The following is a 22959-nucleotide window of genomic DNA, read 5'->3' on the forward strand; positions in this document are numbered from 1 at the left end:
ATGGCTTCCCCTCACCCAAAATACTTTTTACGAGGAGGCGGTAGTCAGTGGTGTGTGTGGTGGTACGTGTTGTTATACTCTACCACTGGCACAAACCGACAGTATTGTTGGCCTGCACATGCCGACGGAAAAGGCTGGAGCGTAGTGACAAGAGCACCTGCTTTGCATGGGGAAAGTCCAAGATTTGATCCCTGGCATCTCCAGATAGGGGAAGGAAGCCCTGGAGAACTGCTGCCAGTCAGTGTTGACGATATTGGGCTAGATGGACTTGGGTTCGGACACGGGATAAGGCAGGTTCCTCTGTTCCTATATCTATCAGACCTTTATTCATAACCACAAGGACTGAAATCTTACTTTGTTTAGGGGGAAAGGCCACAGCTCAGTGGTGGAGCACATGTTTTCCATGCAGAAGGTCCCAGGTTTGATTCCCGGTATCTACAGGTAGGGCTGGAGAAACTCTACCTGAAACTCTGGGGAGCCCTTGCTGTCAGTCAAAAGACTGAGCTAGAGGGACCAAGGGCTGACTCAGCATACAACAGCTTCTAATATTCCTGAGACCATCGCTGGTTCCCTCATTCCTTCTTTCCCTCCATTGCTACCCTATGCTGCTGTCTTCTGCAGAGCCAGCTGGTTCTGGGGTATCCCTGCTCATAACTCTCAACTCCTGCAGCTCCCTTGGGATCCATGCAACCATGTAATATATATTAATGAGGTGAAACCAGAAACTGACCTTTACAGTAAGCTCGTGGTGCATCACATTTCCAGGTAGACATGTGGAAATCAGACAAACCTGGGTTGGTCAAGATTCTCCAACTTTCATTCCAAGCTCAGTCCAAGTCTTGTCCATATCAAGAGCATTCCCCCCTTTCTTTCTGCATGAAACTCGCCAAGTAGGACATAGAAAACTACCTTATCTGGAGCCAGTCACTTGGTCCACCTAGCCCAGTATTTCTGATTGGTACCAGCTTTCAGGCAGGATTTTCCCCAGCCCTATCTAGAGATGTGGGAGATTGAACCTGGAGCCTTCTGCATGCAAAACAAGGGCTCTTGCAATGAGCTACATCCCTTCTCTTGTACTTGGGTACATACCTGGGTACACCTTCAAAAGTGTAAGAACATAAGATCAGACCAAGGGTCCATCTAGTCCAACATTCTGTTCACACGGTGGCCATCCCACAAGCAGGACAGGGCTGCAACAGCACCCTACAATCCATGTTCCCCAGCAACTGGTGCACATAGGCATACTGCCTCTGATACTGGAGATAGCACATAGCCATCAGGACTAGTAGCCATTGATAGCCTTCTCAATGGCTACTTTGTCTAGCCCCCTTTTAAAGCCATCCAAATTGGTGGCCATCACTACATCCTGTGGAAGTGAAGTCCATAGTTATGAAGTACCGTATTCTTCAATTCTAAGACGCACTTTTCCCCCCATATAAACATCTCTAAAAACGGGGTGCGTCTTAGAATCGTGAGTGCGTTTATCATTTCTTAGAATCAAAGCTTTTTTTCTGTTGATGGTACTGAAATTAGTGTGCATCTTACAATCGATGTAAGAATCGAAGAAATACGGTACTTCGTTTTATTTCTCCTGAATCTCCCGCCCTTCAGCTTCATAGGATGACCCTGTTGGGTTCTAGTATGATGAGAGAAGGAGAACCATGTCTCCCTATTCATATTCTCCACACCATGCATAATTTTGTACACTTTTAGCGTGTCTCCCCTTTCTCCTTTTCTCCAAACTAAACAATCCCAGAGTGCCATGGGATTGTGTCGAGAGCACTCTGGAAATCCGGTGAGCCCCCAAAGGGCCAAATTCCCCAGCAATGGACATCCCTAGGTGGGTGGGGTCAAAGCCCAACATGGGTGGAGCCAAAGCTTAGATACACACCATACACACACACACACACAGAGTGGTCCAGCTACAACTAGCCTCCTCAGCCCAGGGAGGGGTCCTTAGTGACCCATTAGAGCAGACTTCCTCAACCTGGGGCACTCCAGATGTGTTGGACTACAGCTCCCAGAATGCCCCAGCCAGCCCCAGGTTGAGGAAGGCTGCACTAGAGAATGGCAAATGATCAGGGCACCAGAAGCAAACTCCATTTTATTCCTCTTGTCTTGATAGTTTTATGAACTAAAATAATTTATAAAGTGAAACCGTGCATGTGCTCCAAGTATTATTATTATTATTATTATTATTATTATTATTATTATTATTATTATTATTTAAAAAAATCAGATTTGGCAAACAGTGTTGTGGTTGAGCTAACCTATCAAGAATGGAGAACCCCTTGTAAAGCATGAAATAGCAGAGGGTGAGAATGGGAAAATGTTAGTTGTCTGCTTCACAGCTGAAGTAATGTGCACGGCCGTCTGAACAAGTTCTCTACCGCTGAGATCTAGTCCATCCCAAGGGCATTTGGTGGGGCCTGGGACCAGAGCATTGCTCTGGGTTTGTTTCCAGCCAAGAGCCACATTCCCTGGGAGGGTTTTGTTTTTCACTTGGACAGGATCCTGCCATCTCTTTCAAGAACTCTTCCGGTGCTCTCTGCTGGCGTCCTCTACCCTGCCCCCCTGCCAAACGTGCCGCCTTCTCTGTCCGTCTCGCCCCACGCTCAAATTATCCAGGCCTTTTTTTAAAAAAAGCAGGATAAAATATTTATGTCCACAGCATTGCAAGCCCTCTCGGCAAGGGCTACAGCTATTGAGCTGGAGGGAGGCGCACGAGCTTTTAGCGAGCAGGACATTTCCCCAACATCCTAAGCATTTTTTCTTTTTTCTTTCTCTTTCCCCGAATCAATAATGCACTTTCCTCCACATGGCTCACTGTGGTCGGGTTCCTTTCTCCCATGATCCGGTTACTTATGTGTAAGTGCGTGGGGGAATGTGGGTTATTATTCCTTTTCCATAGAGAGAGCTGCGGCCCTCAAAGGCTGGCCTGGGTTGAGCATAGGAACCAAGATGCTTAACTCCAGGATGACCTCACTTTCCGGCAGAGTAGTGAGACGCTTTCTGGGAGAGAGGGATTTATTTGCACGAAGAGGGAACCACAGAACTGCACAGGGCCAATGGAATCAAATGAATTTGGGTTTCTATGAATCTGACCCATGCATTCCACAGCAGACCGGCTGGGTTCCGCAGACTTGTAGACTATGGTACATCCCCCCACTTCCTTGAATTGTATGCAAATGTAGTCATAGAATCGTAGAATTGTGGAATTGGAAGGGACCACCAGGATCATCTTGTCCAATCCTCTGCAATGTGCAGGAAAATTAATTAAACCGATTAAATTAAATTAGTTGTAGAAAAATACTACTACTATTACTACTACTACTACTACTAATAATAATAAACACTGGCTGAAAATGTCCGTTTCCCCCATAGGCTAAGGCATGGAAACGAGCATTTTGGAGGAATTTGTGCATTTTCACCAGCTTGAATTTGCAAAAATGTGAATTTGTGCAAAAGTGAAATATTATTTTTATGTTTCTATCCCTCCCCCCCCCCCCAATGCACGGAGCTCAAGGCAGCTCACATGGTCCCCCTCCCCCTCTCCATTTTATCTTTACAACAACCTGTGAGGTAGGCCACGCTGAGAGTCAGTCATTGACTCAAAGTCACCCAGTGAGCTTCATGGCCGAGTGGGGACTAGAACCCGGGTCTCCCCAGTCGGCTACACCCACACTGGCTGTCTTCTGAGTAAACACATTCAGGCACGTGGCCGACTCTGATGCACTCTGCAAATATTTCCCTGTGAAATGCTCCCTCGCTCTAAGAGGATCGGGCATTTTTAAGGTGGGCAAAGAGGTGACCTGAGGTCGCTGTGAGCGAGGAATACATACAGCTGCAGCTCCATCAGATGGTGATGGGATTACCACTGTGGTCTGAAGGAGCGTCTCAAAAATGACTCCCTGGAAGCCGGAGGGCTGTGTGCAGTGTTTAGGCAAGCCAAGCCCAATGCAGAGAGAGAGATAATCGTCTTAGGAGCACAATTTCCAGCCCAGAATTCCATTAACCCCTACCCTTCTGCCGTCTCATCTTGCGTCTCTGTGGGGCGTTTGGACGCCAGAGAGAAATGTCTGGCCGTTTATTTATTTATTTTTTCATGGCGAAGATCAACATTTAAAATCTAAATTGCCCGGTAAGGTTGAGCATTTATCATGATGACCTTCTATGCGCCTCCCCCACCCCTTTGTAAATCACAATTTCTTTATGTTCAAAGTATGGTAAGCCTGACCTCAGTGGCTTGTCCCCATTTTATTTCTTGGCGTTTTTCTGCTAGGAAAAAATGGTACCGTTTCGTTGATGTGTGTTGTGTGCATGTGTACTTTTTGAATTAATTTTTTAAGAAACACTTGAAAAAGAAAGCATCGCTGGATATTAAGAAGAATGTTTTGTGTTTAGTATACAAAGTGGTATGAAGTTAAGAGAGAGAGAGAGAGAGAGAGAGAGAGGAGAGAGAACGGTCAGTGTGAAAATGCGGTGTTACCCAATAACTTTAGCAAGCTGACATGCTTGCCATTAAGCGCATTGCTTTTGTATAGCATTAAAAAGAAAGAAAGAGGAAGGAAATAGCATGACAATTGACTTCAGTTTCTTGCAGAAATACGCCCCGCTTTGTAAACAACAGAAAGTAGAACATACGGCAGACTTCAGCTCCTTGCAAAGTGCTAAACCCCTGATCAACAATTACTTTTGCCAGACGTCCATTGTTGGTAGACCAAAGCCCCTTCCCCCCCCAGAATCCCCATGGCTTTGCCAAGTCCCATTACGACAGATGCTTCTCGTCCATATTCTCCCCCCCGACCCCGGATTGGAGGGGGAGGGGGTGCAGATGGCACACCCAGGCTCCACCAGCTGCTGACCCCTATACGGAACCTTTCCCGTGTTCTCGTTCACTGGCTTATCCAGACACGTTTTCCCTGCCTCAATCTCTTTCCTTTTCTCTCTCTTAATACTATAATCTCCTAATAAATACAGACCCAATATTGTTAAGTAGGCTGAGATTGAAGGAGATGAAGTAGAAAAGGTGAAACCATTTGTTGGGCCAAGTGTGTGTGTGTGTGTGTGTTTGTGTGTGTGTGTTGAAGTTATCACCTAAAATTTTCTAAATATGTACAGGGATTAAAAGATAAAACAGTCCTTGCCAGCAGGTTTCCAACCTAGTAAACATGGCACTGGCACAAGGACAGCAAAGAGAAGCAAGCAAATTCAGGTACCAGTCCTTGAAATTAGAGAACTGTACTAGTATCATCTGATCTGCACTGGTATGCTTTTGTATACCACTTGCTGGGGAACATGGGCAGGAGGGTGCTGTGGCACTCATGTTCTGCTTGTGGTTTCCCTGTTGACAACTGGTTCGCCACTGTGTGAACAGAATGCTGGGCTAGATGGACCCTTGATCTGATCCAGCAGGGCACTTCCTATGATCTAACATTCTTAAATAGTGGATTGTCCTCCATAAAGTAGGACACCTGGCCACCCCACTTTAAATAGAGAACTGTCCACTATAAATTAAGAGACCTGGTCACCCTACTTCAAACGGAGGACATTCTCTGTAAAGTAAGACTTCAAAACAGAGGACCACCCTCTGGAAAGCAGGACATCTGGCCACCATACTTCAATTACTGGACTGCCCTCCATAAAGTTGGACACCTGGCCAATCTCCTTCAAATAAAGAACTGTCCTTCATAAAGTATGACCCATGGCTGCCTTAGTTAAGGATCCTGAAGTCCCAGCCAGTTTGCTTTGTGGTGTCATTCCTCAGCCAGCTGATCCAAACGATGTCAAATGAGATGTGATATATATTTTTTAAAAATCCTCCTGGAACTTTTTTTGTCTTCTTTAAAAGACAGAGAGAGCGAGAGAAATGTCGCTTGTGCCTCTGTTTCCATCCACGCCAAGAGAGGCCCAGGGGAGCGGCGTTGCTCCACGAAGCCCATAAAAGTAAATCTGCTTTGGTTTGGCCCAGAGGAAAGGAGGCGAAAGAGCGGAGGAAGGAGGGAGAACACCGAAGCGAGAAAAGAAAAGGTTGCTTTACGAATCGTATCCCAGCTGAGACGTTCAGCCTGCGGTGTCTAATTCTGCTGATTCACGGCAACCCGGGAGGGCCCCCCCCCCAATCTATCGCTTGCCACCCTGTTGCCGCAACGTGACCTTGGACTCAAACGACCTTTTGCTTTGACAGCAGGAGGGAAAGCAGGAAAACAAATAAAGGGAGGAGGTAAATAGAGAGCAATCGATAGCCCCAAACCACAAACGGAAAGACACGGATTCGAGCCTCCCTCATCCGGGCCGGGGCCCCCCATTTCCACAGCATAAACAATTCATTGCAGATGTGACCTTTCTTGCCGATAAAAAGGAAGCGGCGTCTTTGGCAAGAACCTGGTCCCTCCCCACACCCCCCTTTGCTTTCTCTGTTGTGATTGGTGCAAGCAGAGGGGGAGGAGCCGGGCTAAAGATCAAATGCAGACAATCCCTCTTGAGGTCAAGAAGGGATCCGCAACGTTCCTTCTCTCCTCCTCCTCGCTCAATGCCAGTTGGCCAATAAAGCGGTCCGAAGTGGCGAGTCCGTTCCCAGCCTTCGGAACCGGGATGTGCTGCCGAGTCAACCAAGTCACGACGCAAACCATGAATCCAGATGGTGCCTTCCAAACATATAGGGCAGATCTACACCAAGCAGGAAAGGACGCTTCGAAAACGGTTTGGAAACTGTATATGGAGGGGATCGTCGGCCCCAACAGTTGTCACTACTGTGATGAATCGTTTTAAAGCAGTAGCGTAGATCCTGCCGTAGTCGGCAGTGATTCGGAAGAGCTTTGATGCGAAGATTGTTGTTAATGATCTTGACAGCCCGGCTGTCCTCTAAGGAGCTCAAAGCGGCGTACGTCGCTCCCTCCGCAATCATCACAACAACCCTGCGAGGTAGGTTAGGCTCATAGACAGCGACTGGCACCAGGACACTGAGGGTTTGATTGGCTGAGTGAGGATTTGAGTCCCAAGCCCTACTCCAACATTTAGGGGGTGCAGAGCTGATTTGGCCCCCTGGGGCCCACCTGATGGCTCTGCCCCCTTCCCTGGCTTCACCTCCTTTCACCCAAGCATTGATCGTTGGGTGATTTCTGGCTTTTGTGCGTTACTCCCCCCATCCTGAAAGGCTGCAATGCCTCTCCTAAGGTTTGGTGACTGGCCATAAGCACCTCAAGCCACAAAAGGTTTGTTTTTAGCCCCGCCCCTTTGCCTTCAGCCCCACCCACCAGTGGAACGTGGCCCCCAAGAGTGAAACAGAATTCGGCCCCCTGCTGAAAGAGGTTCAACACCATTGCCTTAAAACTTGATGGTTTGGCACCAAGGTATGTCAAGGCCTGTCTTCTTCCACATCAGCTCGCCTGCCCTGATGAGGTCCTCCATGGAGGTGCTGTTCCACCACGACGCTACTCCCCCAGGAGACCTGTTTGGCCTCCATTGGATTGGTATCTCAGTAATACCTCAACATGGCTTGGTTTCCTCAGCCCTTCAGCTTGGAATGGAATTATTTCCCCCATCCCTTTCTACTGAGCTGCTTCTCCTGGTTATTTTGCTGCTCAGCTCTCATATTTTGTATCCTCCTCCTCCTCCTGCTCCTCCTCCTCCTCTCACAAAGAACCCAAGGCAGCTCACAAAGCCCTCCTCCTCTCCATATTATCCTCACAACAATCCTGTGAGGTAAGTTAGGCTGAGAGTCAGTGACAGTCCAACGCTCTAACCACTATACCACACTGGTTCCAAGTGTGAAGGAATTCCAAGCTAAGGTCCCTTAGTGAGTTGTATTCCCCCTGCAGGCTGAGCCAATGGCCATGCTCAGGACCCTCTTGTCCACCTGCCCCTTGCTCTGGCCCAGACAACAATGGTAGTGGTGAGGAGGAGGAGGAGGAGGAGGAGGAGACACCATGGCCTGCTTGCTCCCTGGCTCTCTGCCTGCCAAGCAGACAAGTGGGAGCCATGATGAGAAAGAGAAGGAGAAGCAAAAGGAGCTGGTGGCCATGACAGTGAAAAGGTAGACCCACTGACAGAGGGGGCCCATTGAGGGTGGCTTGCCCAAAGGTACTCTAAAACCTGGAGCTGGCCTTGGCTACATTGGCTGGGCATGTGTTTAAATCCAATACATGCAGAGGACATCAGGTGAAGCAAGTTCTGAGTATATATTGGTTCAGGAAGGTTTCTTGATCTTTCTCTCCCTTTCTCTCTCTCTCTCTCTGCCCTGCTGTTTGATAGTCTCTGTGCTCATGTTTTACCACTTACCAGCTATTAGCAGTAATCACTCTAAATTAATTATGGCGGCTCCCTTTCCCGAAATCTGTGAATGGAGCGAAAATTAATTGTTGGCAAAGATCTCTCGTTCAATGGGAATTCCGTCCTGATCCCTGTCAGGTTATCAATTTATGCCCTAGAGCGTGAAATTTAATTACCTACAGATGTTATTTTTGGTTTCCGGATATCATTCTGGCCTTCCTCGAATTCCACAACATAGGTTGACACAGAAAGCAAAAAAGCAGCATGCTACTTGATGTTTTTAGTTGAGAGCGTCCTGCTATTTTTGGATTGGGTGAAGTTTTCTTACCATTTTTTCCCCCTTTAACGTATTTCCTTACTGGCAGCTTGAATGGCTGTGAAATAGTTTTTTGTTGGTGCTGAAAATGGTGGGTTCAAAGCACTTATTTACTGCATTGGGGTTCAGCCCCCACCTCTACCTTGTACTAAGGCCTTTGGACAGGTTACTTGTCCTTTGCCCCGCCTCCTGTGGCAGCCATTTTGTGGTAGTGCCCATGGCACATTCCAAAATTGCCCGGTGTGCTTCCAGTGGTCATCTACTGCTGTACTGCTGCATTTGTGAACCGCCCGGGAGCTTCGGCTATTGGGCGGTATAAAAATGCAATAAATAAATAAATAAGATGAGAAAGCTTTTCCTCTATGCGGGCTGCATATCTTTGTGGTTTTCTGGCGTGGGCTGGTTGGCACATGCCAAATAGGGGTAGAACTAGGCACAGGAACTGACCACGTTCATACACATCAATCTACATACTCCGCTGTTCACACACATTCATCGCTACCCAATACTCTTCTCCTTTCATCACACTTCCCAAACCAATACGCAAACTGAAATGCAGTTATCCTTTGGTATTCGGCCTGCACTGAATTTTGCAGTGCTGTTCCTTGTTCAAAGAGCAAATATGGAAATGCACCTAAGTACAAAACTCCACCCGTCGAATGGGTGCAGCAATCCATCCTTCCGTCCATTGCACTTCCTCGACCGATGCCCTCACACTTCCTGAACCAAAAATGAGTACAAAAACCCACTGCAGTTTCTGAACCAAATCCCACCAGCCAGCCAGTAAACTTCCTGAACTAAATCCATCTCTCCATTCGTCACACTTCCTGAACCAAATCCATCCAGTTAGCTGCCCGTCACACTTTCCGAACCAAATGTATCCATTAAAGGTAGCCCGATGAAGAGAGCGTGGCAATTCCAAAGTGCAGATGTAACCAGCCTGCACATAACGGGACAGCTAACACTGGTTTTGGTGGGTCTACAAACCCACAGATATCCAATGTAATGCCACTGATACGCCATGAATTTGGGGTAAATAGCATCAGATTATCGGTGCTAAGGCCCACCCCAGTCCTAAAACGAGTCTGGGGAATTTGGCATCCAGGATCTGCCTTCCACGAGTAGAAGGCCTCCTCTTGTGAAAGGTCCTCTTCCCACACTACAGCTCAGCAGGGTCTCCTGACTCTCTGTGTAGCATTCTCTGGGGGCTGCAGGGGTTGCCATGGGGCAGAGAGGATGGGCAAGCCCTACATGGTTTGGGTCCAGGCTATCTGTGGGATCGCCTTCTCGCATACAATCCGCCACAAGCACTCAGGTCCTCTGGGAAGAATCCACTTCAGCTAGCAAAAACTAGATTAACAACTGTTACCCAGAGGACCTTCTCTTCTGCTGCTCCCAGACTTTGGAATGGCCTGCAGGGAGAGACTCATCAACTTGACAGTCTTTTAGAATTTAAAAAAGCAATAAAGACTGGTCTATTCTGGCAGGCCTATCCAGAATGTTTTTAGGATGTTTTAATCATGTATCGTATGTTTTTAATCAGTTTTTAATGTGTTTTATCTTCATCGTTGTTCCCCGCCTCGATCCAAGTGGAGAGGCGGGTAAGAAATATATGATGATGATGATGATGATGATGATGATGATGTCCACTCCCATCAGCACCATTCACCCAGCATAAAACTGGATCCAACCCAAGGAAGAGAGAGAGAGAGAGAGGAAAAACAAGGTACAGCAGAATGAGAATCTTAGCTGGGTGCATCTGGGTGCTTTAAAGAACACACACGGTGGTCTGCATAAGACAACACACATGCAAACATCTCTTACTCCAGTAACTGCCAATTTTTAGAAAGATATTGTTATGCCATTTGAGGATCACACTGGGCCCACGAGTTGATGCGCGGGAGAGATGGAGGGAAACGCACAGCACTTGGATCGCTCTAAGGATCTCTGTGTTGTGGCTGCTGTTTATTAAAAACGTTCCCCAGCAGGAAAACGTCCTGGTAAATACAGGGATTGATACATTAACGCTCCTGGCCATCTGTTCCTTGGAGATGGGAGGTGAGCTTTTGACTCCACAGATCGGGAGAGGGGTGGGTGTGGACGGGGTGGGGGAGGTCAGAGATTGACGCCGTCTCCCCCGTCTGTTGGGTGACAGACAGGTTTATTTCAGGATTGGGGTGGCGGGTGGGGTGGGGGTGGTTATAAAGAAGCTATATGATTCCCGTCGCACATCAACGTGTACTGTGGTGTCTCTGGCGTATGCTTGCTACCCTTTCTTGCCTTCCGGGCAAAAATGAAACACAACAGAACTGGAACAAAACAGAAAAGCAAAATAGTGCCGATGCCGTTCCTTGCTATGGCACGTTGCTGGATCTGGGGGAAATGCTATCCTAACTTAAGCGCTTTGCAGTTGTCCTCAGAGAAACGGGGGCTTTGGAAACTAATCGGGTAATCTTAAGCCGGAGGCCAACCGCGGGGGTCTTAGAACACCCGAGCTGACGGGAAAGGTGCGCTCAAGGGTGCGACAAGGTCTTTAAGACTCTGGAAGTGCAAGAGGGATAGGAGGCCGAGGGCTCTCGTCTGGGCATCGATCAAGGCCCAGCCTCGGAAGATGGGGGCAGGTACAAGGTAGATCGGAACCTACTAGAAGAGGTCTGGGTGATTAGAGGCGGCAAGCATTTTCGATTTGCAATTATTTAAAGACTGCAAGTAAAATGGAAACTTTAAAGAAAAATCCTTTGCCATGGCTGATCTTGTGCTAATCCCTTCTCTTGTAGCCCTGGGAATTCCCTGCCTGTAACATGGGAGGATTAATCGGTCGCTTTTGACTGGGTCTTTGTGCATATCTACCCAAAGACTTTTCTGTTAAAACCACTGCTCTCTAGTAACTTGAACATGTATTTGAATATATACCAGGGGTTTGGATAGGGTGACCCCATGAAAAGGCGGACAGGGCTCCTGTATCTTTAACAGTTGTATTGAAAAGGGAAGTTCAGCAGGTGTCGTTTGTATATATGGGGAACCTGCTGAAATTCCCTTTTCTATGCAACTGTTAAAGATACAGGAGCCCGGTCCTCCTTTTCATAGGGTCACCCTATGTTACTCCCACCACACCACTGGGTAAGCCTGTCAGAGTTCAGCCGCAGAGCCCCTTTCCTGGAGTGCCATCAAAGCTGGAGCTGACCCTCTTGAAAACTGCTCCATGTGGGCTAAACCTGCTGCTGTTGTGTACAAAGTGGTGTAAAGCAGAGACCACTTGGCTTTTGGTAAGAAGAACCTTTACACCAGGGCTGGGGAGCTTGTGGTCCTCCAGCTGTTTCGGCCTACAACTCTCATGATCCCTCACTATTGGCTATGCTGGCTAGGGCTGGCAGGAGTTGTAGGCCAAAACGACTGGAGGGAGCAAGGAGGCCACGGCATCCCCTGCGCCTCCTTCTTACCACTGCGAGTAAATAACTCCAGGGGTCTCTTGTCTGTGGGCCCCTGCTGGGGTGTGGACCCTCGGCAGGGGCCCAACCATGCTTACCCTTGACGCCGGCCCTGCCTGAGTCTGAAGGTGCTTCTGGATGAGGAGGGGCCGCTTTTCAAGTGGCAGGCCTGCTGACTCAGCCGGCCTGGCCACCTGTGAGCCAGACGGCGTCTCCCTGCCCTTTGCTGCCAATCCCAACCACAACTCGAGATCAGCGCAGATGGCGCGGCGGCTGTAGCTCAAATTCCCTGCGTCAGCACATGTGCCCCTTCCTCAAGTTGCCTTTGCTTCCTCTTCTGATCGCCGTGCTCCTGTGCTAAATCTGCTCTGGAGGAGGAATCTCTAAATGCAACCGAAGGGTGTCTCTTTGAGCTGTGTCATAAAGCCCGTTCTTGCTGCCATTTTCAGTTCTTGCCATGTGCTTCAAGTAGCATCTCTCCTAAGCATTGTGGGGAATTTAAATGGCAGCTGGACCTGAGGGCCCAGTGCTCAGTGGTGGAGTGGTAGATTCTGAAGTGCAGATGCTCATCATGACCGTCACTATAGCTATGCCCTCCCCACCGAGGACTCTGTGTGTGTGTGTGTGTGTGTGTGTGTGTGTGTGTGTGTGTGTGTGTATGTGTATTATATGTCTTCTGTAAAGCCAATGGGTCTTAATTACCCATTCAAGACCAACCCACCCCAAGGTACTTTGAGCAGATCCAGGGTCCATCTAGTCCAGCACTCTGTTCACATAGCGGCCAGCCAGCTGTTGACCAAGAGCCTAAAAGCAGGATAAGGGTGCAACGGCAACCTCCCACCCATGTTCCCCAGCAACTGGTGTACATAGGCTTACCCTTAATGTAGCCTGTGCTCTTCAGCTGCAGGGGAGGATTCTGCCCCATCATCAATGTTGAAGACAGTTTCATCTGCCAGTCCAGCTGGCTTTTGTAGACAGAATGGGAATGGCGCCATTTTGGTTTTTTGCCTCAGGCAGCAAAATGTCTTGGGCTTGCCTTGGTGTAGATCAGCCTTTCTCCAACCTGGTGCCCACCAGTTGTGTTGGACTACAATTCCCACAATCCTCAGCCAGCGTGGCCAAGACTTGGGGACCCCTGCTCTGGAGCAACATAAATCCAGTTTGCTCCATCCTCTGTGCGACAACTCTTCAAATACTTGACCGTGTCTGTCGTATTGCCTCTTCCTGGTCTCTTTCCCAGGCTCAAAAACAACTCTTCCGAACCTTTCTTCCTAAGACTTGATCTCCAGGCATTTCGCCTGAAAATGAGACGCTTTTGCAGGCTGGTGGGGAGGGGAGGCAGGATTGCTGGAGATTTTATGGAAAACTTTGCTGCACTGGGACCCTCCATCTGAGCATGAGTGAACTGGCATTTAAAAATAGAGTTGATATTTATCAGACCGTCAGTGCTACTTTGGACTCCTGTTTGGAGAATAATTCTGCTCAGCGCAGTGTTTATTTATTTAGGGAATGTCTATGCATGTCGACTTTCTGCCCATAGCCTTCAAGGTGGTTGACAAATGGAAGTGTAAAAACCTTACAAACAGAGGAAAATAACTGATTATTCAAATAATTCTGCAGCCTCTATTTCAACAGCAAGAAAGCCCAATGGGTCAGAGTTAAAATACCAGGCAAACCTTGAGAGAATACAACCATTTTCAACGCAGGAGTCTCTAGACTTTTTGGGTCGGTGGGCATGTTTGAAAAGGGCATTCCTGAAACGGCTGATCACAAAACACCGATTTCCTAAATTGGTGATAGCTGATAGAGGAGTAACTTGCTGAAGAACCTACTAGATACAAGGCAGGTGAGCTATCCAAGGTGCTGAACCTACCTTTCCTGGGAGGAGGGAGGGGGGAAATAGCAAATTCCAAAATGTGCGATTGTGTTCCAAAAAATGTGCATTAAAAATGACACATTTTCATGCTTTAGTCAATGGGGTAAACTGTGCACTTTTCCTGTTGACTTTCCCCATCTGAATGAAAAGAAGAAGAGATTGCAAACGAGAATGGGAGCGGGATGAACTAAACGACAAAGTGAAGTTCAGAGAAACCCAGCAGACTCAAGCATCTCTGCTTCTAGATTTAAAACATGCTGTCCTTGAATATGGAGGTTCTTTTAAGCCAACACGGCAGTTAGAGACCTTCTCTAACTGCAGAAGGAGGACGTGGAAAAAAAAAGTGCAAAATAAAATAAGGTTATCCCTTAAGGAAACCAAGCTCACTTAAACAACCTCTCTGCAACTCCCAAATTCAAATGAAACCTTTACCTTTATATACCATCAGGATTGGGCTGTTAACAGAGAGGGCAAATTCACCTTTTCAAGCCGATCAAAGCATTAATTTTCTGTCGCTCAATCTCCCCCCAACCCCAACAATCTATTTTAAGCGAAATTGCGTTATTAATGGCCGAGCTACAGAGTTTTTTAAATAAAGCGAACATCGGTCCCAAACAGTAAAAGCTGCAGAGATGGGCTGGTTCTTTTAAACCCACAAGCCTCAATTTATTATCCTTGGCAAAGAAAAAGGACAAATAGAAAACCCAGTGTTGTTTTTTTAAAAACACAACCCACCACTGCAACACAATACACACTGTCCTAAGTTTCCAATGCCTTCTTAAGGGGACAAGAGAGGAGAGATCAATATTTATAAAGATGGTGGCTGTGTGGGGTGAGATATAAGCAGATGGGTTTCAAAATGGCTCAGCTGACACCTTTTACTGGGCCCACTTATCTGAAGGACTGCAAATGTCCCAGCTGTTTCTCTTTAACAGGAACCATTCCCTGTTTCATAGTACCTGTGCCTCGGATAAAGCCGTATCCATGTTTCTAAACATGCATTAGTGCATTTGCATGCATGTGCACTAGAGTTCTTCAGAGTTCTCCTTATCGGGATGTCCGCCACTGGGAAATCTGGTTCTTTTTTGGGTCAAAGGAGTTCCCTAGCATGCCCAGCTCAGTTTGCATTTGTGGGTCAAGCTGCAGCACATTTTGTGTATATTTTGTTTGTTTGTGTGAGACGTAATTTGCAGAAACAGAGATTTGTGCCAATTACGGCAGAAATTGTGGTCAGAACCTGCGTAATTTACACAACTGGTAGTCAGAATTTGTGTAATTTATACAAATTTCAGCTGAAATTGGTGCAAATTTCAACTGAAATGGGGACAAATTAAAAGACATGGAAAATCATAAAGGCATGGGCTTTATGGCAGAGAATGGACCAAAATCCGGGCAGCTGAACAAAAGACAGCTCTTTGAGTTCCACCTCCCAAATGGATTCCTCTGCCATCCCAAGCTCTTGCCCGTCAACATTTACTTTGGGTCAATTCCCAGTGAGCTCTGCTTCTCTGTTTGTCCCCTTCTTCTCTTGTTACTCTTGTCCTTCTTTCAGGAAAACCCATACTTGTGCAGCGATGAGTGTGACGCTTCCAACCCTGACCTGGCCCATCCGCCCAAGCTGATGTTTGACAAAGAAGACGAAGGCCTGGCGACGTACTGGCAGAGTGTGACGTGGAGCCGCTACCCGGAGCCCTTGCGGGCCAACATCACCCTTTCATGGAACAAGAGCATTGAGCTGACGGACGACATTGTGGTGACGTTCGAGTACGGGCGCCCCACCATGATGCTGCTGGAGAAGTCCTTAGATAATGGGAGGACTTGGCACCCGTATCAGTATTACGCGGACGATTGCAGCGAAGCCTTTGGCATGCAAGCCCGGAACGTCCGGGACCTGTCCGCCACAAGCGCCAACAGGATCATTTGCACGGAGGACTACTCCCGCTGGGCGGGCTCCAAGAAAGAGAAGAACGTACGCTTTGAGGTGAGGGACCGCTTTGCCATTTTTGCTGGGCCGGAGCTCAGGAACATGGACAACCTCTACACCCGCCTGGAGAGCGCCAAGGGCTTGAAGGACTTCTTCACGGTGACGGACTTGCGGATGAGGCTCCTGAGACCAGCGCTAGGAGGCACCTTCGTGCAGAGGGAGAACTTATACAAATACTTCTATGCGGTGTCCAACATTGAAGTCACGGGCAGGTAACCTGAGCTACAATTATCATTATCATCATTATCATTATTATCATCATGGGTTTGCATTTAGGGGCTGTGCTTCAGGTTCCCCCCGAAACAGTGTGAAGGCAGTGAGGGCTGCATCAGAGCGTTGCTCTCTGAGTCAGAGGAGTCTGGAAAAGACACATCTTCTGGCCTGGAGAACATGGCATATCCCACCCACCCACCCGACATGGAACCGGCACTGCGAGCAGAACATCACAATGAAGCTCCTGTCTGAGGACAGCTGGGTCCTTGAATAGGAGCACTCCCTTTAAGGGCCAGGATGATACTGCAACTTTTTGTTGCAGCTCCTGTGCAGTGTCTTCTTTTTTCCCCTTTCACCCACTTCTCCAGCTGAGTTGTATCTCCTTCTCTCTGAAGTCAGTCTTTGGTCTTCATCGCTGTGTCCTGCTCTGAGCTCTCTTGACTTAGGCTCTATTCCCCCCCCCCCTTCATAGCAATGGCAAAGCCAGAGTAATCAATTTCCTGGGACAGTAAGTACTTTCCACACAGCTAAAGTAGCAGGAGCAATTGGATTTGTACGTGGGCAGTTGATTGCTCAGTTTGGTGAGGTCTGTGTAATACAGCAGGGGAAAGGGCCAATCAGAATCAAATGCCTGCATAATAAGAATAGACAATACTTTTAGGGCAGCTAATGTATGGGCAACCCAAGAAACAAAGCTGTTATTTACAGAGGGTGGTCGCTCTCTGTGGTGCAATGTAGATCCTCCACTTAGATGCTTGCAGTAAATTTGCGGTCCTAGATTTGTTAAGCGTCGAGACGTGCAGAGCTGCGCATCAGCACATGGCAGCTTTTTACGTGAGGCAAACAGAGAGTGTCACGAAGCTCACTGGGGGACATTGGACCCATCACATATTCTCAGCCTCACCTGCCTCACAGGGTCGTTGCGAGGAGAGAATAGGGGCTTTGCCAGCCTCAGATGATGAGTGCAAACAAAATCTGGAGAGCCATGTTTTTGGCATGGAGGATATCCCACTCCTTGGAATTGCCACGTAAATCACTCTTAGGGAATTGCAAGGAAGCAGAGTTCAACTAACTCTGCTCAGAGGAGGGCAACCAGGATGATCAGGGGTCTGGAAACAAAGCCCTATGAAGAGAGACTGAAGGAACTGGGCAGGTTTAGCCTGGAGAAGAGAAGATTGAGGGGAGACATGAGAGCACTCTTCAAAGACTTAAAAGGTTGTCAGAGGAAGGCCAGGATCTCTTTTTGATCCTCCCAGAGTGCAGGACATGGAATAACGGGCTCAAGTTAAAGGAAGCCAGATTCCAGCTGGACATCAGGAAAAACGTCCTGACTGTTAGAGCAGTACGACAATGGAACCAATGACCTAGGGAGGTGGTGGGCTCTCCCACACTCGAGGCCTTCAAGAGGCAGCTGGACAACCATCTGTCAGGGATGCTTTAGGGTGGATTCCTGCATTGAGCAGGGGATTGGACTCGATGGCCTTGTAGGCCCCTTCCAACTCTACTATTCCATGATTCTATGATTCTATGAGAAACTCCCTCATAGTAAGATCTATTTGACAGTAGGACCCTCGAGATGTGGTAGGTGATCCTTCACTGGAGGCTTTTAGGCAGATAGGCATTTATCAGGCATCCTGTAGCTAGCAAAATTTCTTCATTGAGCATGGAGTTGGACTGAATAACCTTCAACATCTCTCCCAATTTTAAATTCCGATGATTCTCGAGACTGGGGCACATTTATTTATTTAATTTATAGCCTTCTTTCCCACTAAAATAGTGCTCAAGGCAGCTAATGATAAAACTCAAGGGGGGGGGGGAATGGCAAAAGTTTTAATCAAAGCATTAAAACTCAGCAGGTTAAAGAACAACAGCAACAGCATGTCTGATAAAAAGAGAAATAATTAAAGAAAACAGATAAAAGCAGGGATAATTCAAAGTATTCCTTTTCTAAGAAGCTCCCAGGGGCCACGTTCGAGTGGTGGGCAGGGCCAAAGCAAAGGGGGAGGGGCCTAAATACCCAAAACACCAGCCTCTTTGAGCTTAAAGCTTTTATTTGCAGTAACGGAGCCTTAGGAGCGGCATTTCAAACTTTTAGAATTGTTTGGGGGGGGGGACTGGGAAAGGACTAAATGACTGGTGTGTGAGCCTCTGTGATATCCCTAGGGATGTCAGGTGAATCCAGTTTGGTGGTGGAGCTTGGCAAGTTTTTGCCACCTCAGCCTTCTGGTTTACCCAAAATTGCGGCTGGGAATATATACGGAAACTGTCCTTTATGCTTACAATTTTATCCTCCTTTACTCCTGCAATTTTATGCAAATCGCACTATTGACAGGTGCAATTTTGCGCAAATCCCGATTTCCGTAAATATCCCCAGCTGTGATTTTGCGTAAATCATGGCTCTTGGGCAAAAAAATCATGGCTCGTGGGCACCCACGGACCATCTGGCAGCTTGCCCCACGCGCCCCCAGTATCTAGCAAACAACGGGAGTACAGCGAGCAGAGCACGGATCCAGGGGCGTTTGCCCATCCTCAGATATCCTGGATTGCGCAGGGATTCCCTTGGCTTGCTTTGCAGGAAACTTAAAGCAGCAGAAGCCCCTGACTTCTCAGCTATGTGGATGATAGTTGTTGTTCTCCAATATACCTGGAGGGCAGCAGGTTGTGGACATTTGGTATAATGTGTCTCCACCTACCCAGGATCATAAGAGAGAAGTAAAGAATGGAGGCAGGGCTGGACCACAAATGACCAGAGAAGCAACTGCAGTTCTGCTCTCAGCAGGGCAGGAGACATGGGATTTGTGTTTGTTTTATCCTTTTCAGCGTTTGAAATTGGCAACCTCCCCCTGTCCTGGGCTGCCTGTGGTTGTCACAAAAGAGAAACCATCGCTTTTCTCTCCGCCTTTCCTTTCAGAACTGATTAACGTTTCCGATGCAGGCATGAGGGCATCACAAGGAGGAGACCTTTCTTGAGAACGTACAAAAGTCAAAGCAGATCACGCCCCTCACCATCACACACACACATACACACCCCCCCCACACACACCCTTTTCATTTCTAACGTGGATTTTCACCTATTCTTTCCAAGGAAGATGACGAGGGATCTTTCTGGCTTCAGACATGCCAGAGAGTGTGAAATCCAGAAGCTGCTTCGAAGTTGCAAAACTCTGCAAGAAATGCCTTTATCTATAACTATATCTATATTTTAAAAAGCAGCTCAAAGTAGAAGCTGACACTATTATGGTGATAATATATATGTATGTATGTATGTATGCCAGAGAAATCTGCCATGGATTCAAATGAGTTCAGATTTCTATGAATCTGATCTGCGGATTTTGGAGCAGACTGGCTTTTACCCATTTATGTGGATTATGCAGACTTGCAGGCCACTTTTCATTTAGGGGGGTTGCACAAAGTGTGCAACCCCCCTCAAATGAAAAGTGGCCTGCAAGTCTGCATCCACATAAATGGGTAAAAGCCAGAATTTTTTTTATCCAGAATTTCACTCTATGTGTGCTAATGGAAATAAGCACACATAGAGTGAAATTCTGGATAAAAAAAAAAATCTAATTTCGTTAATGACCAAATCACAGAATGAAAGACAATTCTGTTAACAACCAGATAATGGGATGAAACACAAACGGAATGGGTACATTCCTAACAATACATTTCTTGGACTGACATCTCCTGGCATAAAAGATATGTGAAGTCTCAAGTTACACAGAACAGACACCATAGTCTTCTCTTTCCCAGGATAAAAATACCAAGTTGTTCTGTTCTGCCTCTGTCATGAGGACTGCCTGCCTTTGGGCACTGATAAGGCCTGGATTACACGATTCCACAATGGACTGTAGTTTGGGGCAAGTTTTCCATGAAGGCAGGAAGGGAAGAGGATAGCACCATGGAGAGTTCCAAATGGTGCTAGGGCTGGAGGCCAGACAAGGTTGCTTGTACATTGCTCCAACAACCATCAGATCGTGACCGAGCCTTAAGTAGGGGGTTGGCTTCCTTTAGACTGGTTAGCCCCACCTTCACAGTGACTAAGCCTTTTTCTTTTAAAGGGGCCTGGTGTATGGGGGTGGCTGTGATATGCTTGTTTCTTCCTGACCATGCCTTAAACTGATTAAAACCCTATACAACTTAGGGCCTGGCTATCTGAGGCACCGCCTATCTTCGTATAAACCTGCTCGGTTACTAAGATAAATAGAAGATACTATTTTGAAAGCAACCTTGCTTGCAGAGGCCTCCTTGTCGGACACATGGGAAAGGGCTTTCTCCTAGGTTGCTCCCAAATTCTGGAATGCCCTTTCTTTGGCATTACAACTTGTTCCCATTCTTTCTGCATTCAGGAAAGGAGTCAAGACCTATCCTTTTAATTTGGCTTTTGGAATCATTGTGGCTTTTAAAGGTTGTTGTTAGCATTTTATTACGTCTGTATTTATCTATTATTCTTGTTTTCTGGATTTTTGGTAAATCACCTTGGTTGGCTCTAAAAAGGTAGCCTAGAATTGCTAACAATAACAATAATGATACGCAGAAAGGAGCAGATATTTTGTAAGTCTGGCAAACTATAATCCACTGTTGCTGACTCCTCTACCCCATAAGCTGAAGTGCTTCGGAGCGCTTGTGCTTAATCTACTAAAGTCATCTCAGGTCAGCGATGGGCTGCTGGCACGGATGCGCTAAGCAGGGGGTTGCCAAAGAACAAGAACTGAGAGTTAGGCGAGCTTTTGTCTTGGCAAGTGGCGTGCTGGTAGATCAGGAGGTGGCAGCTGCATGGAGCTCTCTCAGCAATGGATGGGGATCGCTTGAAAGAGAAAAAGAAGAATGTCCCAACTGCCTCTCGTGTAACATGGGGGGAAATGGCAAGCAGCCTGAGGTAACTCTGGCCAAAACAGAATACTTCCACCTCCACCCCACCCATAATTTGCCTTCTTACAGTTGCATTGCTAAAGCAGTGAGGGTCTCCAGAGATGTAGCAGTACATGTTTGAGGTGCAGATGCTCATCATGACAACCCCCCGTGGAGGCTGGTGGCTCTGATGTCAGTGGGGCTGTGAATCCACTCTGGGTTTTAGCCAGACCTGCTCAGAACTCTAAAGGAGCTGCACAACTAGGCCGAACCTAGTTTGGGGATTGGGTTCAGCACCTCCTTTAAAGTTCTGAGTGGTTCTGACAGAGGCCAGGGGATTCAGAGCCCCACTGACTTCAGAGCCACCAGCCTCCTCTGGCTATGCCCCCTGCCCCCAGCCCAAGCATTCAAGAGTGGTGTTGATCCATATTTATATTTGTCATTTCCCTCTATGAGAAAGTAGACCGGCATTTATTGATATGTCTCTGGGTGACTCACTAGAGTTTCTGACTCCCAAATGCTTCATAATAGTGGCCTCAGAAAGTAAACCCCCCCCCCAAATTAGGCCGCCAAAATCGAGGAACCTCAGGGGGGAATAGGAGCTGATTTGGGTGTGAAAGAAAGGCTTGATGTGTGAACCTTCTTGAGCTACTGTTTCGCACCTGGCGCCGGCTGGTGGAGTGTGAGGTTCTAGCAAGAAACAGAGTGTTTCCGTAAGCCTCACGTCTGCCTCCCCTTACCCAATCCAGCCACAAAGCACATTGAGGTTCGGCTCTTTGCTTTGTCCTCACAACAACCCTGTAAGGTTGGCGAGTCTGCCTCCTGAGTTATATGGCTGAACTGAGGATGTGAATTGGGATCTTCTCCTGTGCTGGGATGGTGATGTGGACTATTGTCTATTCTGGAGTTGGGGGGAATTAGTGATGGGGAAATGAGCAAAATTTGTGTTCATTGGGGTTCTCCATTTTCCACCTTGATCCTCCTCTGGCCTTATTCTCACTCAGGAAAACTGCACATTTTCAAACACGAAAAACACACACTTTTACAGGCATCCACCCCAAAGGTGCAACACAGGTTGTCACACAGAGGAGGGCCAGGATCTCTTCTCAGTCGTCCCAGAGTGCAGGACACGGAATAACAGGCTCAAGTGGCAGGAAGCCAGATTCCGGCTGCACATCAGGAAAAACGTCCTGACTGTTAGAGCAGTACGACAATGGAACCAGTGACCTAGGGAGGTGGTGGGCTCTCCCACCCTAGAGGCCTTCAAGAGGCAGCTGGACAACCACCTGTCAGGGATGCTTTAAGGTGGATTCCTGCACTGAGCGGGGGGTTGGACTCGATGGCCTAACAGCCCCCTTCCAACTCTACTATTCTATGATTCCATGATAACTCCCCCTCCCACAACAGGCTAAAGCGTGAAAATGCAGTTGTGGGTTAGAAATGTGTTTTCAGAACTGTGCAGTTGCATGGCTGTGCATTTTGGAACGTGAACACAAGGTTGGGAAATTGCAACAAAAAATAATCATCATGAGACTTATGCTCCTGCTTGCAGTCGGGGTTCGCAAACAGGACATGTTCTCGTGATATTACAAACAGGAACAAAATTCTCACACATGCCTTGGGGTGGCAGTTTTGGAGTTGGCACCTTCCGCCATGAAGCCTCTGCTTAACATGCCAATCTGGCAAAACCTGCTATTTATTTATTTATTTATTTATTTATTTATTTATTACATTTTTATACCGCCCAATAGCCGAAGCTGCTAGGTCCTTAGTCTTCTGGCCTGCCCCCCTTGAGATGGCAAAAGTTAGCAGCTTAACCGATTGTTGGATCGGTGCGTCCGGCTCCGTTCCTGGAGGGCACGTTATTTTTATGCAGCGCCTATTCTCTTTCCTTGCGTTCTTATATTCCATCCCTCCCATCCTGTCCCTATTGATCCAGCGGGTAACTGGAGAAGCACAGGACCTGGGACAGGAATAGAAGCGAGAAAGCCCTTCCTTGGCTAGCAGGCACAAGTGCGGCAGG

At 47.5% G+C, this 22959-nt stretch overlaps 1 protein-coding gene across 1 annotated transcript in view; it reads left to right on the forward strand.

Moving 5' to 3' along the window:
* Nucleotides 1-22959, forward strand: part of NTNG2 (netrin G2) — an 80460-nt gene that overhangs the window by 16698 nt on the left and 40803 nt on the right. The window contains exon 2 of the mRNA XM_063145003.1: nucleotides 15444-16087. Within this exon, the coding sequence (XP_063001073.1) occupies nucleotides 15444-16087 (644 nt within the window). The remainder of the gene's footprint in view (nucleotides 1-15443; nucleotides 16088-22959) is intronic.

This window comes from Elgaria multicarinata, chromosome 19 (assembly GCF_023053635.1).
Source record: "Elgaria multicarinata webbii isolate HBS135686 ecotype San Diego chromosome 19, rElgMul1.1.pri, whole genome shotgun sequence".
Classification (NCBI taxonomy): domain Eukaryota; kingdom Metazoa; phylum Chordata; class Lepidosauria; order Squamata; family Anguidae; genus Elgaria; species Elgaria multicarinata.